This window comes from Tenrec ecaudatus, chromosome 12 (genome assembly GCF_050624435.1).
Source record: "Tenrec ecaudatus isolate mTenEca1 chromosome 12, mTenEca1.hap1, whole genome shotgun sequence".
In the NCBI taxonomy this organism is placed as follows: domain Eukaryota; kingdom Metazoa; phylum Chordata; class Mammalia; order Afrosoricida; family Tenrecidae; genus Tenrec; species Tenrec ecaudatus.
Genome location: NC_134541.1, coordinates 88,152,512 through 88,169,733, shown reverse-complemented (window position 1 = coordinate 88,169,733; position 17,222 = coordinate 88,152,512). Strand labels below are relative to the sequence as shown.

The window sequence follows — 17,222 nt, the reverse complement described above, 5'->3', positions numbered from 1 at the left end:
CACCTAATTTTACCACAAAAACGGCATTAAAAATGTGCTGAAAAACTACGCTTATATATGAGTGTATGCAAAATATGGAATCTGAATAGTGCTTAGCATGTAGCAGACAAAACAGTTTTTAATGTGGAGGATTAAAGAATGAGAAGCCACTAGCAAGGAATTTTTATTTCTAAACATAAAAACCTCAATTTTAAACGAAAGATTATAAAGAATAAAAAAAAAATACTAGAGAGTTTTTTAACCTTTATTGATTTAGAATGCAGTTCTAATCCAATCAACAACCAAAATATAAACACTAAGCCTTGAAGTAATGTTAGCAGGCTGAGTAATATAACTGCATTGTCCCTATATGTATAAGCAAGACATGAATTTCCGCTTCTTTTATAAACTTCTTGGTAAACATTTATATTTTTCCCATCAAAGACCCATTAACAATATCATGCTTATATAGCTAGTCAGCACAAGTGACATATGACAATTTATACGGAACTATTTAAATCTTGCAGTATAATGCTCACAACCCTAAGCTGGGTAGTGACTTTTGCAATGGCATTCATGTAATATTGCCACCAATCATATCAGAAGGATGTCACTAATTTTTAAAAGCTGGAATTATTTACTTCAAAGAGTCAGAATTGTAAATAAATGGCAAGATCATCTGCAACATTCCTACAGTCCTCTGCATACTATATACAGGAAAAGTAATGTTAGTTAAGAAAATGAGATAGATCAAGTTCTTACATTTTTACCTAAGAGTCTAACTGCATACTTTAATAAAGCTTAATATCTAATAATTAAAAATAAATCAACGTTGAATATTAACTGCATAAAATCTAAAAGAAATTCCCACATTACATCATAATATACTATACTGAATAGGTTGAAAGTAGCTATTTGAAGTCTTTCTAAAAATTTAATGTTTCTGACATCATTTTCCACCATTCCATCAATTCTTCCTTCTCTTCTTCTTTCCTTTCAGAAAATGACTCCAGTTCAAAATCCACCTAAAAGGGAGAATTAAAGAGCATTGCTGTGAAACTTTGTACAGACTTATAAAAATTGAAGTGAAAGAAGGGCAATTTTGAATTCAATAAGCTCAATTTAGTCACCTGAAATAAAGTAGGTCCTAAAAAATTTCTAATGATAGAAAAAGGTACAAAAGGAAGGGGAAAAATTCAAAAGCTGTTATGCTTGAAATGTGCTTCCATAGCTTTGCTAAAATTATTTAAGCAACATCCTATGCCTCGTGCTCTAATCCCATAGGATGATACATAATTATTTTTCTACTTCTGACTATTCGTTGAATTTCTCCTGTCGACCTTGAATTTTCTCCTGATAGCTGCAAAACTATGGAAGCCTCCAGTTTAGTGTTCTTTAATTCTAAATCCAACAGTTCTGTTTTACAGAACCTCAAGTGTGTTAAAGAAATGGACAGAATCATGCACGCCTCCCAACCACCATAGCAGTCTGTGGTCTAGGAAGCCAACTCTTCATACACCTATGAGCATCCAGCTGAATTCAGGGTTAGTTAGATATGAGGCTACATTCACTACCTACTTTATGTGTGATGTGTTAGAAAAATTAAGGATCACCGTAGTTGAACTCTTAAGGTCTCTTTCCAGAGCTACTTTTTGCCAGATTATTTGCTCAAATCTGCTCCCTGATTTTTATACCTACACCACCTAGTGTATACTAGTTTTGGATGCAAAACTAAACCCGCTGCCTTCGAGTCAATTCCAACTCATAGCAACCCGATGACACAGTGCAGACCTGGCCCTGCAGACTGTCAATCTTTGTGAGAACAGAAAGCCACATCTTTCTCCCAAGGAGCGACTAGAGGTTTTAAAGTGCTGAGCTTGGGCCTAACAGACCAACGCATAACCCACTACACAATCAAGGCTCATTTAAAGCATTCATAAACCTAATTAAAGCCAATCACCACTTAAAAACACAAGGTCCTTTGTTGGTGAATATCTAGAATTTCTACTCCATATTTGGGGTACATAAGTAAACATATGATAAATCGTTTTCAAACAAATCTTTTGATTGAAAATCCTGCATGCCATCCAATAGTCAAAGTGAAATGATAAAAAATAGCAAAATTCTGCTCTAAAAAGAAGTTTGCCGCTCACACCACTGGTCTTGAGGGATCATCTGTCCTGGATTCTCTGTGTTTCCAGTTCCTATCTGTGCCAGTGTACATCCTCTGGTCTAGCCAGATGTGTAAGGTAAAATTGGGATCATGATAGTTGGGGGGGGGGAAGCATGATGGAGGGAGGGTTGATTGGAAAGGGGGAACCAATTATAAGGATCTACATATAACCTCCTCCCTGGGGAACGGACAACAAAAAAGTGAGTGAAGGGAGACATCGGACAGTGCAAGATATGACAAAATAATAATTTATAAATTATCAAGGGTTCATGAGGGAGGTGGGAGCAGGGAGAGAGGGAAAAATGAGGAGCTGATGCCAGGGGCTTAGGTGGAGAGCAAATGTTTTGAGAATGATGAGGGCAATGAACGTACAAATGTGCTTTACACAATTGATGTATGTAAAGATTGGGATATGAGTTCCTAATAAAACGATTAGAGAGAGAGAGAGAGAGAGAAGTCTGGGTATCATCAGCATGACCTTCCTAGCAAAATAAATGGAATCTACTTTGTGATAAAATTTCTGATAAAGCTTAGAATAGAGAACTTTGCTTATAGTTATTATTCTTCGGTGTCATCATCGTTGTGAACGGGAATGAAGCCCTGTGCGGCGTGTTCCGCCCTCACATTGCTGCCATGTGTGAGCCCTTGCTGCAGTCAGGCGGCCTCATTGTGGGTCTTTTCCTGTCTTTTGATGAACCTCGATTTTACAAAGCATAATGTCCTTCGGTAAGAAACGGTCCCTCCCGATAACATGCTGGCATTATGATCTCCTTCCACAGGATAATCTCGCAGGGTTATTATGAAAGTCGCTTAAATATGCCCGCCACATGGGAAATGTTGAATAAACCTTGGTCTTGGTGATGATTACTTACCCCAACTGCTGGGCTAAAAGGAACGGCCACTTTCTTAGTTATTGCCAGATAGCCTGGAGCTGAGGCTGTAAGTTTATAGTTTCCAGGTACAAGCAATCTCCAGTAATCACCATCCTTTGCTGTAGGAAAAGAGGACACTTTATAAGGCACAAAGGTGATATGCATAATTACACCAGGAAATGCCTACTACCCTCCGTTCAACTTCTTTGAATCCCTGTTTTAAAAGCGCACTACTTATCAGCTCCCTCACTATCTACATATACATCCCATTACTAAAAAAGTATGTAATCTGTCAGCTACATCATGGTGTAACTCATTTTGTGATCTGATTTACACATCCTCCATTTTCACACACTGCTAGTGTCAGTGAGTAGGGAATGCAAATATATAGGGAATTTTATGACACATTGAAAAATGTGAGACTCTCTCTCTAGGGCCTCATTAGCTATTTTTCACATACCAATGCTAATTTGCTTACCAATCTTTTGAGATAGTGAATCTTGCCATCACATCTGGAGTCATGCAAGTGAAAAGACATAGAAAGTGCCCACACACTGAGATCAGAGCACAGGGGCACCATGTTTCTTGTCAGGTATCTTACAAGACCAAGGCCTGCTGGTCTGAGCTCAGGTCTAGACCAGTGTTTCACAAGTCTGGCCAGACAATAACTTCACAGAAATCCCTGAAGGACTTGTTAGAAATCAAGATGTCTAAAGATTCAGAAGATATTGCTCTAAAGTGCCTTCTAGAAATTATATTTCCAAGTTCTTTACAGATGTGTTAGGCAAACTAGAGTTGGATTTCCCTTTCTTTCGTCTCCAGAGTTCTCTCCGACTCCAGCTAAGATTCCATGGCCCGCCACTGGAACCCCTTGCACACATGTCCCTTATACCTATTTGCTCCTCTAACCTTGATGTACATGCCTGGCAATCGGTGAACTCCAGATGATTCCCAGTTCTGTTTCTACTCTGTGCTTGTACTCCTTGGTTTCAAAGTGCTGGGGAAAACACACACCCACATTGATATGTCTCCAATTCAGTCACTATTAAGCCCAGCCATGGTGTTGCCTGTCCTGACTTCCCTGTACATTGACCTCTTGCTCACCCCTTTTCCTTGCCAGTGCTTTTCACACTGAGCTGCTTAGCAACTCTGTAGAGATCTTGGTAAAATGCAGACTCTGATTCCAGAGTTCTAGAGTGAGGTCTGAGATCCTGCATTCCTGACCAGCTGCAAGGGGGTGCCGAGGCTGCCGCTGGGGAGCAACACACTGAGTGATGGGGCCCGAAGTCATTCTCTCGTGGAAAATTCACTCTTTCTCCTTTTTCCTAATACCTTTAACAAATTCTGCTCCTCCTCCCGCTCAGCTGATATTTTCTCTTTTAACTATGAAAACAGCAATACTGGGGGAAAAATAAAGCCCGCCCTCACCATATCTTCCAATCTACTGCTACATCCTAAATCTGTCTTCGGCGGGTGCTTTTCTCCTTGATTTCAAGCGAATCCTCTGGAAAGGCTTGTGACTATTCTCTGCCTCTAATAACTGTCACTCATGCTCGGTGTCACTCCACACACATCACTCCCACTCTGCAGAACCAGTCTTTGCTGTGCCCTTCCACACTGCTAAGGCCATCTCACTTCCTATCTGCATCGAGTGTTTGTCTGATTCATTTGGATGTCCTTTTTATTTGGCTCTAAGACAACGAAGGCACTTGTGTTTCATTCTACCTCAGACCCCATTGCTATAGCTCTTCCTTATCATCCTGCCCTCAAAAGACCGGAATCTCCCAAAAGCTGCTCCTAAGATTTATTTTTCTTTCTATTTATACTTAGTGAAGCAGTTAGATTTTCCTGTATTGTTCACACCATGAAATACAGAGAAGTTATTTGCATGGCCTACTGACATTAACTGACAGCCTCCTTTTGGGTAATGGGGACCAAAGGCCAGGCCCCTCCCTGAGGGCTAAGTGGAGCAATAACTTGGCACAGAGTTGCTAAATTGGTCGGGAAGAGTTGCTGGCCCTTTGTAAGTTGCTAATAGCTGTTGAATGGCTGGATAAATGAATTGTTCGAGGATAGACAGCAAGTATAAAAGCATTCAAGGTATGGATGCTGAAGTTAAGAAAAGAATTGCTTTAGGAAATATACTGAAGACTAATTGATTACAAAGCCTAAAAATATGAAAAATGCTTAAAATTTAAAATCCATTATTGTTGAAAAGATCCTAACAAGAGTCGATGAATTTTCTGGGAAACTATCTCGTTATCCCCAGCTGGGAAATGGAAATAGGATCTTACATCTAGAAATAACTACTAGCACTCCTAATCCTTTCTTAGTCTGTGCAATCTCGAATGAGCCATGTCACCTCTCTGGTCCTCAGTTTCTTCACAAATTGAGAAAAGGGAACTGCTACATTCAATAAAGAAAAGTGGACATTGTAAATACAAGATGTGCATATCTTCTTGCCGACTTCTTGCAGATCCCGCCAGTTCACCGTGGCTAGCACTTCTCCTACGATGATTAGAACGAAGTTGAGGGTTTTCTTTGCCCAAAGAACCAAGTGAAGGTGAAAGTGGCTAACACAGGTCTGGAGTGAGATGGCTGAGGAAAGAGTGCCATCTGCTGAACTCTGATTTACAAATTCAGCGACGACCCTGAGTGTAACTCTACCTGACTTCCTCCCCAGACACGGGGTATCTAGATCAAAGTCCCTGAACCGGGGTGCAGAGGGGGGGGACAGACAGGATACAAGTAAAGAAATACAACAGTTATAGTTACGATAATAAGAAATTATGTTCTTGAGCGTAATGCTAGAACTAAGACCGTAGCAAAGGACACTCACCAGATGTAATATCATGATCTATGCCTTCCACGGAGATGGTTGCATTGGCAATAGGGTTACCTTGAAGGTCTCGGACAAACCCTTTCACCCCACGGTGTATCTGTGAAGGCACGAACAACCAAAACGTTCATATTAGAAATGCGCTGAATAGGGCTGTCAGGGTGTCTCGATTTTCTAGCAAAATAATAGAGGTTCCCAATGTTTAAAATAACAACATGCTCAAAAGGCCATTGGGTATTTGGTGCTGGCTTTGCTTTTTCACAGTAATTTTCAGATGAAAAGTAGTTCCCTGAAAATTAGTGTCTTGGCCTGAGTGGAGGACAAAGTGACGTGAAGTACCTTTTGAATCACGGAAAAGGAAGAAGAGGAAGAGGTGGAGAGGCGGAGAGGAGGAGAAAGGCTAGCTGACATATTTATAATGATGTAGTCTTCAACATGTTTCATTACTTACACTCTCTTAAATGTGGTCAATGTGCACATCTCAGGTCAGAAATGGCACAGCGTAAAGAGCCAGAAATAAACTAGAACTCTCCTGACTTCAAAAGGAGAAATTCCTAACTTGAGGAGTCTTCAGTGACTTAGAAAGATTCTGGCTATTTACACCAGTGAGGAAGTTCTCTATCCACCCTGAGGGACTATAATCCTGACATTATTCACAAAATAAATGCTGGAAAAATGGAAATTTAAAATCTTTTTATCAATGTAAGTCAAAAGATCACTGCAAAAAACACAATTTGACTATATAATGCACAATATGAGGGGACTTCGAGGGTTATATAGGAAAATTCCATTTCTCTCTTTTGTTTAAAATCTTTTTTTTTTTTTTTTAACAATTTATTGGGGCTGATACAATTCTTTACACAGTTCATACATATACATACATCAATTGTATAAAGCACATCTGTACAGTCTTTGCCCTAATCATTTTTTTCTCTTTTCTTCTTTTACATTTTATTAGGGACTCCAACAACTCTTACCACAATCCATACATATACGTACATCAATTGTATAAAGCACATCCATACATTCCCTGCCCCAATCATTCTCAAGGCATTTGCTCTCCACTTAAGCCCCTTGCATCAGGTCCTCTTTTCCCCCCCGACCCTCCCTCCCCTTTCCCCCCTCCCTCATATGCCCTTGGTAATTCATACCTCGTTATTTTGTCATATATTGCCCTATTCGGGGTCTCCCTTCCCCCCTTCTCTGCTGTCCCTCTCCCAGGGAAGAGGTCACATGTGGATCCTTGTAATCAGTTCCCCCTTTCCAACCCACTCACCCTCCACTCTCCCAGCATCGTCCCTCACACCCTTGGTCCTGAAGGTATCATCCATTGTTTAAAATCATTTAATTGAGGACTCTTACAGCTCTTATAACATTCCATACATCAATTGTATCAAGCATATTTGTACATATGTTGCCATCACCGTTTCCCAAACATGTTCTACTTGAGCCCTTGATATAAGCTCTTCTCTTTTTTTCTCCTCCTTCCCTCAACGTCTGGCCCTCATGAATCCCTGCTCAATTATATTTCATATCTTACACTCTCCGTTGTCTCCCTTCACCTACATTTCTGTTATTCATCTGCTTTTGGGGGGGAGGGGCTTTTAACCAATCTTGTTATGAGTTCCCTCTTTCTTCCCCTCCCCACTCCCCAACCAACCCCCGATCTTCATGATATCTATTCCCACTACTGTTCCTGAGGGGTTTATCTGTCCTGAATTCCATGTGTCGAGAGCTCTTATCTGCACCGATGTGTGTTCTCCAGTCTAGCCAGATTTGTCAGGCAGAACTGGGTAGTGGGGGAGGAGGCATTCAGGAACTAGAAGAATGATGTGTGATTCCTTGGTGCTAAACTACACGTTGGTTAATTATCCCTTTCTTATAACCCTTCTGTGGGAGGATAACTAATTGTATACAGATGGACTTTGGGTCTCCACTGATATACCACATATATTTGTGTAAAAGCTGAGTTTTTCAACACATTTCTTAATGCAGTTTTGTGACAAAATTAGGTGCCTCGGCTGATATTCAGCTTGGCTTATACTTGAGTATATACAGTAGTTGTTTGGGATCTTTTGATACCTGATCCTGTTGACACTTCATGATCACACAGGCTGGTGTGTTTCTTCCATGTGGGCTCATTTACTTCTCTTCTAGATGGCTGCTTGTTTAACTTCAAGCCTTTAAGACCCCAGAAACTCTATCTTTTAATAGCTGGACACCATCTGCTCTCTTCATCACATTTGCTTATGCACCTGTTTTGTCTTCAGCAACCGTGTCAGGAAGGTAAGTATAAAAGAGAGCCAGGTTGTTAGAACAAAGTGTTCTTGCATTAAGGGAGGCCTTGAGGTGAGGTTTAAAGTTCATCTTAATACTTAATGTATAAATACATGTACATTGGCCTCTATCCCTTTCATTATAAATTAATATATTTACATATACACAGGCTTATAGTTATACCTCTATAAATAGCTTTTGCCTCCTATTTCTTTCCTCTATTTCCTTTCACCTTCCTTCTATCCAACTATCATGCTCACCCTGCATTTGGCTCTCAATAATTCCTCTTGGATACATTTCACTTGATTAAACCCCACTAGGCATTATATGCCCTCTTAGCAATCAATTTTAGATCTCTTGTTGTTCCCTTATCTCAGAGTTTGTTGGCTGCCCACTCCCCTTCCCCGCTCCCTCTTCTCCCATGTCCCCTGGAACTGCCGGTCCCATTGTTTTCTCCTTGGGAATGTTCATCCTGCCTATCTTAATTCCATTTTCTCTCAATCCCATCTCTCCACAAACTTTTTGAAGTCCTCTCATGGATCGAATTAATATTTACTCTGTTATACTTCTCCAAGCAAATAACTGTTTCTGACATGGCAAATTATGGAGCACAACTTCTCTATCTGAAAGAATCTACTGTAGTTAAATAGAAATGTTATGTCAAACAATCCCTTTAAGTATTTATATTGGAGAACACTGCTAGTTTATGACTTTTGCAAACAAAATCATAGAAGTTTAAATTCCACTCATGCCTGGAAAATCTCCGGTACTACACTTTTTCCTCCTTTAAGGATCTCCCCCCAGATTCCAAGAAATTTCTGTCACCATTGGCTAAAAAGGAACTCCTAGAGACCCTCCCTGGTTTCTAGGACTTCTACGTATGTAGTGCTCAAGCCTTCATGCATTTAAGTGTCCTCTGAGAGTTTCCTGAAAATGGAGACTCTTAGATCCTACCCTTCAAGGAATGTGATTTAGTGGTGAGGCGGAAAACTGCATTTTTACTAGGAATGTTAGCAGACTCTGTGCAGGTCCCATGAAGAATTCTTAACAAGCACTAGACTATTCAGAAGCTATCCTGAGTGGGAGGCTCTTGTACTTCACAAATTTTACCGCCGTTGGCTTTACAATTCTGTTTCCAGCATGCATCCTTTTAAAACACTATAAAAGGTTTCCTCTCAAAAAATTGCAGAATTAAATCTCCTGATCACCTATTTCCAATGAGTTGTAAATGAGTTTGCATTTTAAATGAGTCCACATGTTTTTCAGACCCAAGTGTTTAATCGCTAATCAGTGTTATACTCCATCCAGAAAGCAATTACAATACAGAACTTCAGTCAATCTTCAATGGTCTCTCATTATCTTTTCTTTCCAGAGGTGGGAATGTTCTATAAGGTAAGCTTTAAAGCGCATAAACACCACTGTAAATGTGTCCACACAGTTTGCATAGCATTGTTGTTACCAGGATGCAACATGCAGCTCTGTGGACAGATTCAAATCCCATCCCAAATGGCACAAAACAGGGCCAAATTACCTGGTCCCTATTCGTTTAGCCTATTTCTGTATAAATTATCTCTATATAAGCATAAGCCAAAAAACATTACTACAAAATAATAAAAACTTTTATTAGACAGAACAATCAAACTGTGAAATTATAGTTTCTTGGCAATATCTACCTAGATCTATATATTTCTGAGGCAGGTTCCCTTCTCCAAAGGGCCCTAAGCTCCTCAATTTATAACATGTCAAAATAGCACTTTGGTATCACTGAGTCCCTTTGAGGGACTCCAATCATGTTCCTTTTCAATGTTCTTTGGAGAGAAGAAGTCTGAAGAGGCACAAGCAGGGCTGTGGGATTGGGGGTGGGGGGGGTAAGTTTCCCCAGCGAAATGCTCCTGGGACAGCCTTTGCTACCCTCAAGGAATCATCTCTTCACTGTTTGAAACTTCTTCATAATAAGCTCCATAATCATCCTGCATCCTTTGAGAAATCTATCATTACCTCTTTGGCTTCGAAAAACAATGGTAATCACCATAAAGTTCAGAGCTGACCTCTCTGCCTTGAATCACGCCAACAGCTCCCCTCACAAACCACCGTTTCGATTGGGCCCTCTGGGTCCTGTGAGTAAACCCAAACCCCCCCGTTCATAAAATGGTTGAACAGAACTGTTTCTGTTAGCATCCATCTTTCTTAACAGAGCGATAGAAGACCAGCTCTTTGAGCTACATGATATAATGCTTTGGGGACTCATTTACTGAGGCCAAGACGTTTGCTTAAAATTGAGAAGGCCAAACCACGTATGACCCCAAGCTCAGCAGTGATCATGGGCATGGCCATTCTGGGGTCTTCTGGACTTCAGCCACGGCTTCTTCCTTTGTCAGTGGTGTCAATCTGCCTTCCCCTGGTTCACCTTTGAGGCCTCCCTCATCTTCCTCGAAATGCACGATCCATTTAAGAACTGTGGATATACGTGGGGCGGCATTTGTGTAAACTTGTTGCAAAGCTTCCATGATTTTGGAAGACGTCCACTTGAGTTTTGTCAAAAATCTAATAATTATATCTGAACTCAAGATCTGTTTTTATTTTATACCACAAAAAATTATTCTTTTGGGGGCTGGGGTGAGCAGCACCTTACTACATATCTAACACAAATGTATTACTGAGAGCATTATTGTACACTTTGTTTGGGACAAACCCATGTATATATGAACCAAAACTCTGTAGCAATACTTTTATACTTACCCTGATAAGCATTAGATTAATTGGATTCATGTCCACCTGCCACAACAAATATGCCAAATTTTCTCTTCTTTCCTGATGACATGCATTAGGGTTTTGTATTGTCTTTTCTCTCAAAATCTTAGACTTAACTAGCAGCCAAACTTTTTTTGATGGTTTTCATGGATGGACTTGTGCACTCCCCCCAAATATGCGTCAATGTTGATAGGCTATGACTCTCAGTATTGTGTGATTGCCCTCCATTTTGAGATCTGATGATGTAATTGTCCCATGTGTTGTAACTCTTGCTATTATCATGTTAATGAGGCAGGATTAGAGGACTAAAGGCAGTTATATTAAGAAAAGAGTGTAATGTACAGGCTTAGGTGGTATCCTGAGTCAACATTCTTTGAAGCATGAAAGAGGTTTAAAAAGTGAACAGAGACCAGGCCGTCTAACTACCATCAAGAAAGCAGAGCTGGGAGCAGAGCACATTCTTCAGACCTCAGTAAGGTTCCTGCACTGAAAACCTGCATCCAGAGGAAGGTTCAAAGGAATGCCAGGCTCACAGATACGGAAAGGAGACAGAAAAACCTCAGGGACTCTGAATTTGGATTTCTGGCTTCCTAAACTGAGAGAAAAATGTCTGTTTGCAAAAACTATCTCCTTGTGGTATTTCTAAAAGAGGCCTGGTAGCAGCGTGGATCTGCATTGAGCTGTAGTTCGCAAGTTATGCAAGGTCAGCAGTTCAAAACCACCAGCAGCTCCTCAGGAGAGAGATGGGGATTTCTAATCCTGTAAAAAGTTACAGTCTGGAAAGTTACAGGGGCAGTTCTACACTGTCTTGAAGCGTTGCTAAGAGTTGGCATTGACTTGAGGGCAGTGAGTTGTTTTTTTAGTGGTATTTCTTATGTTGGACCACTAAACAAACATTGGTCAGATTGATGGACTTACAGTACCAACTACAGTAAGTCTCTGAACGTAACTCCAAAAGCCTTTTCTGAATTCCCATGGTGGAGTAAGGGGTCCATGTGTGTACTACAGTTATCCTCCCTTATTTTAATATTAATCATCCTCTCTGATGGCTGTGTGCTCAAGGTTCTGAAACCTCACTACTGTGGAGTCTTGACTGCAATCACTGCGTCCCGTGCCTTACAGGGTGCCAACAGCAGTCCACTTGAATTTGCGTTTACATTGTGCCTGGCACAAGAAAAGATATGTGTTGAAAAAAATATATGAAAATAAAATTAAAACCATTTTTTGATATCTAAATGGTGATGGCTATTGTCAGTGGTTGTCAGGTTGATTCCCACACATGTGATGTATGCAGAGCAGAAATACTCTATAGTAGTGGTTCTCAGCCCTGTGGGTTGCGACCCCTTTGGGGGTCGAATGACCCTTTCACAGAGGTTGCCCGATTCATACCAGTAGCAAAATGACAGTGATGAAATAGCAACGAAGATAATGTTATGGTTGGAGGTCAGCACCACATGAGGAGCTGTCTGAAAAGGTCGCGGCCTGAGGAAGGTGGAGAACCAAGGGTTTTTAAGGCTTTGACTTTTTTGGAAAAACATTGCCAGGCCTATCTTCCAAAATACCCTTAGCGGGTTTGAACCACCCAATTTAGCTAGTTAGCCACGTGCTTAACCATTTGAGAACAGACTTAAGAAAAACAACACCCATCTGACCTCTTTCTTACTTCTCGTGGGGAAAGTCCTTAAGAAAATAATGACCACCCAGTAACAGGTGCCATTTGCACCGGCCTGCTAATAGCAAGACTGGCAGTTCAGAGTAAGGTCTGCAATCCCTCTGTTGCCACTGAACTGCAAAAGCTGAACACCCCCAGGCAGTCCTACTCTAGCACACTCGGGTCAACGTGAGCGAGCATCCACTCAGCAGCAATGATAGTGCTGCAACTGTGAGCTATCGTTATTATCGCCATCATCACTCGGTCAGCTGAGAGGAGAGTGAAACAAGGCAGGTGCTCGAGAAGCATCCACTCTCGGGGTCATGCAGGTCCATGTTTACCATCTGACAGTAAGTGCATCCTGCAAGTCTGCTTCCTGGGGGCCTCGCATACCTGATTCCAGTGCTGGCCTGTGATGCCTGATGAGCCCAAGGTCACCAGAGTGCTATTAGAACATCAGGGTTATTTTGCTCAGAATAAAATGAATGAATGCCAGATTCCACCTCACTTCCTCACAACTCCCTAGTTTAACCCGTCCTCGGAGAATATCCATGAACTGCAGAATCCATGAAACAAAAGCCTAATTGGACTGCTACTAACATCAGATATGACATCATCACCCTGGGTCAGACGGAGCCATCTGGACAGGACTCCTCTGTGGAGTCAATCTTGCCCCAGTGTTAAATGTTCCTAAATCCCCCATTTACCGCTGGAAGCTGTGCTTACCTGCTCAAGGTAGCTGATGAGGGCATTTTTATTGTCCTCCCAGTAGCTCTTCAGCGTCTCTTCAGGTGGGAACTTTTCACAGCTAAGTTCCACGGTGATCTCAAAGCAGTTGCTGCTGAGGTAATTGAAGTCTTGCATGCCTGCCAAAGCGCCAAATGGAGAGTCAACACGTGCACTGGTGACTATAACTCTACAGTGGTCTTTTGTTGAACGGAATACCAAGTAAATGAGCAAAAACCAAGTAAGTGTATTTTGTGGACCTGGGTGATATGAATGGTAAACCTACTCAGCTACTAACCAAAAGATAGAATTAGAATTCACCTAGAAGCCGAAGAGGGAGAGACATGGTGATCTAGTTCGGATAGCCATACATTCAAAGCGTGTGAAGCACAGTACAGCCCTGACATAGTCAAGGGCGGCTGGTTGCGGTGAATGGAAAATTCCTACTGCAGGTTCTCAGGTCACCGTTTGACTTAATGCACTGCCGCGTTAGGGCACTAAAGTGAGCGGCGGCCAAGGTTCACATTCATCATGGCAAGTTCCACACGGCTGGACTAGCTGGACTTCAAGGAGATGGATCGCTGCTGGCTTAGTAAAGACATACACAGTCCTTTCAGCCATATTTTCTATCAAGGAAGAACTTGGAGAATTATGTGAGCTAACTTGACATATTATTTTGTTCCCGACCTTTTTAAGCTCACCCACCACCTCTGGGGTTCAAGTCAATATGGATGCACACAGACGCTCTAGAGCAGAGTGGACCTGTTCCTGTAGAATTTCTAAAGTTATGAATCTTTACAGAAACAGACTGTCGCATCTTCCTCCTTCCAAGCAACTTGTGGGTTTGAAATGTTATCGTTCTTTTAGCATCAGAGAGCTTTAACCATCTATTAATTCAACAATCCAAGTGTCTACTACATAGAAGGAGGTATAGTGCCCACCCCCCACTTTCACTGCCATCAAGTCAAATCTCACAGCGACCCCATAGAACACAGTAGATCTGCCCCTGTGCATTTCTTACACTGAAATTCTTTGAGGGATTGGAAGCCTCATCTTTCTCACACAGAGCAGCCAGTGGTTTTGAACTACTGACCTTGCAGTTTGTAGCTCAACACTTACCACTACTTTAAATTATGCCAAAGCGAAGAGTCCACCTGCAGAACAATGTTTATTTTAATCTGATTCAAATGAATAGTAGTTGCTGTCGGGAATGTCTTCATTGGATTATTTTTAGGGAGTCTGCACATCATTCCTCAGCTGCTGGGAGCTCCTAAGAACTTATATTTAATCCCCATTTGTTCTGGAGAATTGTTGATGGCTTGGGAGTTACCTTCCACTTTCCAAGGCAGCCCATAGTTAATGACTGTCCAATAGAGTACAGCAAAGGCTGGTCTCCCTTCGGTAAAGAGGAAAAAGTCCCTGCCTGTGTCTTGTGCCCTGAGTGCTACACCCAAAGGCTCAGAAAAAGGCTGGCTTTCCTAGGCCATATCCTAACTCGTCTCTCGCCTCTCATTTGCTCAGCTTCTCCTCCCTTCGTGAGCAAGCACTGCCTCAACTAGTCCCACTCTCAAATTGTGTTTCTAGGAAAACCAACCCAAGAGAATAATGCTATTCATCCCCTAACTAGCTAGAGACCATCAGGGAGCATTGTTTGGTTGGTTACTGAGGGATATAATCATTAACTAAAATGAACAGTACTGTTATTATTTTACTGATAAAAATTACTTGATAATCTGGAGACAATGAACTCTTTGTGCAAATAAAGCAACAATAAAAAGGTTTACTCAAAAGAAGTTTTCACATGAAGCATAACAATTCATCTCATGTGACTTATTTGGCATGATTCAAATCCTAAATCTAGCACCTAGATTTTATTTCTCAAGATACAGAGGGGGCGGGGGTGGTCCTGACCTAGTCAAATACAGAAAAAGTAAACTAAAAGAAAACCTATATTGGGGGGGGGGGGGGAGAATCTGGATGATAGCTTTTCTCAGAAAATAATTAACATAACCGATTACTAAAGAAGCCCAACCCCTACAGTTAGCTAATGTCATTATTGCTCCAATTCGCACTTCCATTTCTAAATGAGCTATTAAAAATGAGATTTTTTTAAAAACTATGCCTACATTTCACTCTTCATCCCCGGCAGAGGACAAGCAGTATCCCCATTCATGATAAAAATAAGAGCTCTGTCAAGTTCATGTTTAGGATGCAGGAGCCAAGAACAGTGTCTCGGGTGTCTAGGGCAGGGCTTTCTCTGGCTGCCATCCTGTTACCCAGCTTTCTCCCTTTTCAGTCCCTGAACCTTGTGAGTTTTCTGGTCTAACAGTAATGATGATAGTAACTCAAACCAAACACTCTGCCATTGAGTTGATTCCCACTCATAGCAACCCTATATGTTTTTGAGACATAAATCTTTATGTGATCACAAGCTTCAGTTTTTTTTCTCTCGCGGCAGCTGGTGGGTTTAAACCACTGACCTTGCGGTTAGTAGCCCAATGCCTATTCCACAGCCCCAAAGAAGCTCCTTGATGACATGTGGAATGAAAAATACTAAAGATTCCACCTCAAATAATCCCTAAAGTTCATGACTTAAAAAGAAGTGTACGAAAAATATGTACGCCCCCTAAAATATACATTCTCCCATAGTAAAAGCATGTAGCAAACAATAAAGAGGCTTAGTTTTGAATGATTCATTTTTTTAAAAGAGAGGCTTAATTTTAAGGCCAGAATTTGAAACCTAGGGCAATTACTAATATTCCATTTATATTTGCTAATAGGGGGTCTTTATCTCTTTAGTTAGTATCACGACTTTGAACCGGTTCATTGCGGTTTGACTCCCTGCTGAGAATTTTCTTTTTCCGCTCCTTATACACCGAAGAAGCTTTTAAAAGGATCCCAGAAGTAGAAGTGGAATCTACACTTTTGCAAGATACACAAGATCCCCTTACTTAACATAGACATAGCAATCGCCTGCAGATCTTTAAGAATCATGTAGGAATCTTGTTAAAATATAGGTTCTAATTCAATATATCTGCAGTAGAATTGCAGATTCTCAGCAGGGGGTCAAACAAGAATAAACTAGTTCAAAGCTCTGTTTAACCCTGATTAAAAATATCAACAATAAAAATAAAACTATATATTGTAATCATTCACGTAAAAACTAACTAATGTACAAAATGGTTCAATTTACTTATTAATAAAGGGTCTATTATTAATGATGGAGTCACCTAATGTCCTTTAAACGTGCTATCAGGAGAGACCAGCAACCAGATAAAGGACATTGTGCTTGGTAAAGGAGAAAGGCAGCAACAAAGGGGGAGCCCCTCAGCAAGGTGCAACGACACAGTGGCTGGGACAGCGAGCTCAATGGGCTCGCGTGCACCGACAATTCTGAGGACGGTGCGGGACAAGGCAGTGTTTCCTTCGGTTGTAAACAGTAAGGTCACTATGAATTGGAAGGGACGTTAGCTGCGTAAGTCTGAATCAGCGCCATGGCGGTGATATACTCCCATTATATCCATTACAATATAGCATTGCATTTATACCCACTACAACTCTGGAGAGAAATGGAAACGCACCTCCTGGGACACTGTACCAAGCACCACCATTGGTTGTCCCGTCTACAAAGCTGCTGTCATCGTCATTCTTGCGGCATGGAGGGCGATTGGAGTCAGACATGGCTGGGTTGAAAGAAGAGTATGCCCGAGCCAGGCTTTGGAAAACGACATCATCGGGGCAGGAGCTGTATTCATGAGCACTGCCTGGAAAATAAACCACCAAGATGAGAGCAGTGGACTCGAGCCAATTAACACGGCCTGTCGCTGACTCCTGACTCAGTCTGAGTTCTTGTTTACACATCTTTTCACTGTATCAGGATGGGCCGGGGGGAAGGTTTAAGTACTCAACAACTTCACTTCGTTGTTTGGTGAGAACGCTGCCATTGCACCTACC

The 17,222-nt window shown here is 41.3% G+C and overlaps 1 protein-coding gene across 1 annotated transcript in view; it reads right to left on the bottom strand.

The window, feature by feature from the left end:
* Positions 1 to 230: 230 nt before the first annotated feature.
* Positions 231 to 17,222, bottom strand: part of CPE (carboxypeptidase E) — a 155,051-nt gene continuing 138,059 nt past the window's right edge. The window contains exons 5-9 of the mRNA XM_075564237.1: positions 16,850 to 17,032; positions 13,269 to 13,408; positions 5,864 to 5,963; positions 3,025 to 3,143; positions 231 to 1,004 (exon numbers count right to left, since the gene is read on the bottom strand). Coding sequence (XP_075420352.1) covers positions 906 to 1,004; positions 3,025 to 3,143; positions 5,864 to 5,963; positions 13,269 to 13,408; positions 16,850 to 17,032 — 641 coding nt within the window. The 3' untranslated portion in view covers positions 231 to 905. The remainder of the gene's footprint in view (positions 1,005 to 3,024; positions 3,144 to 5,863; positions 5,964 to 13,268; positions 13,409 to 16,849; positions 17,033 to 17,222) is intronic.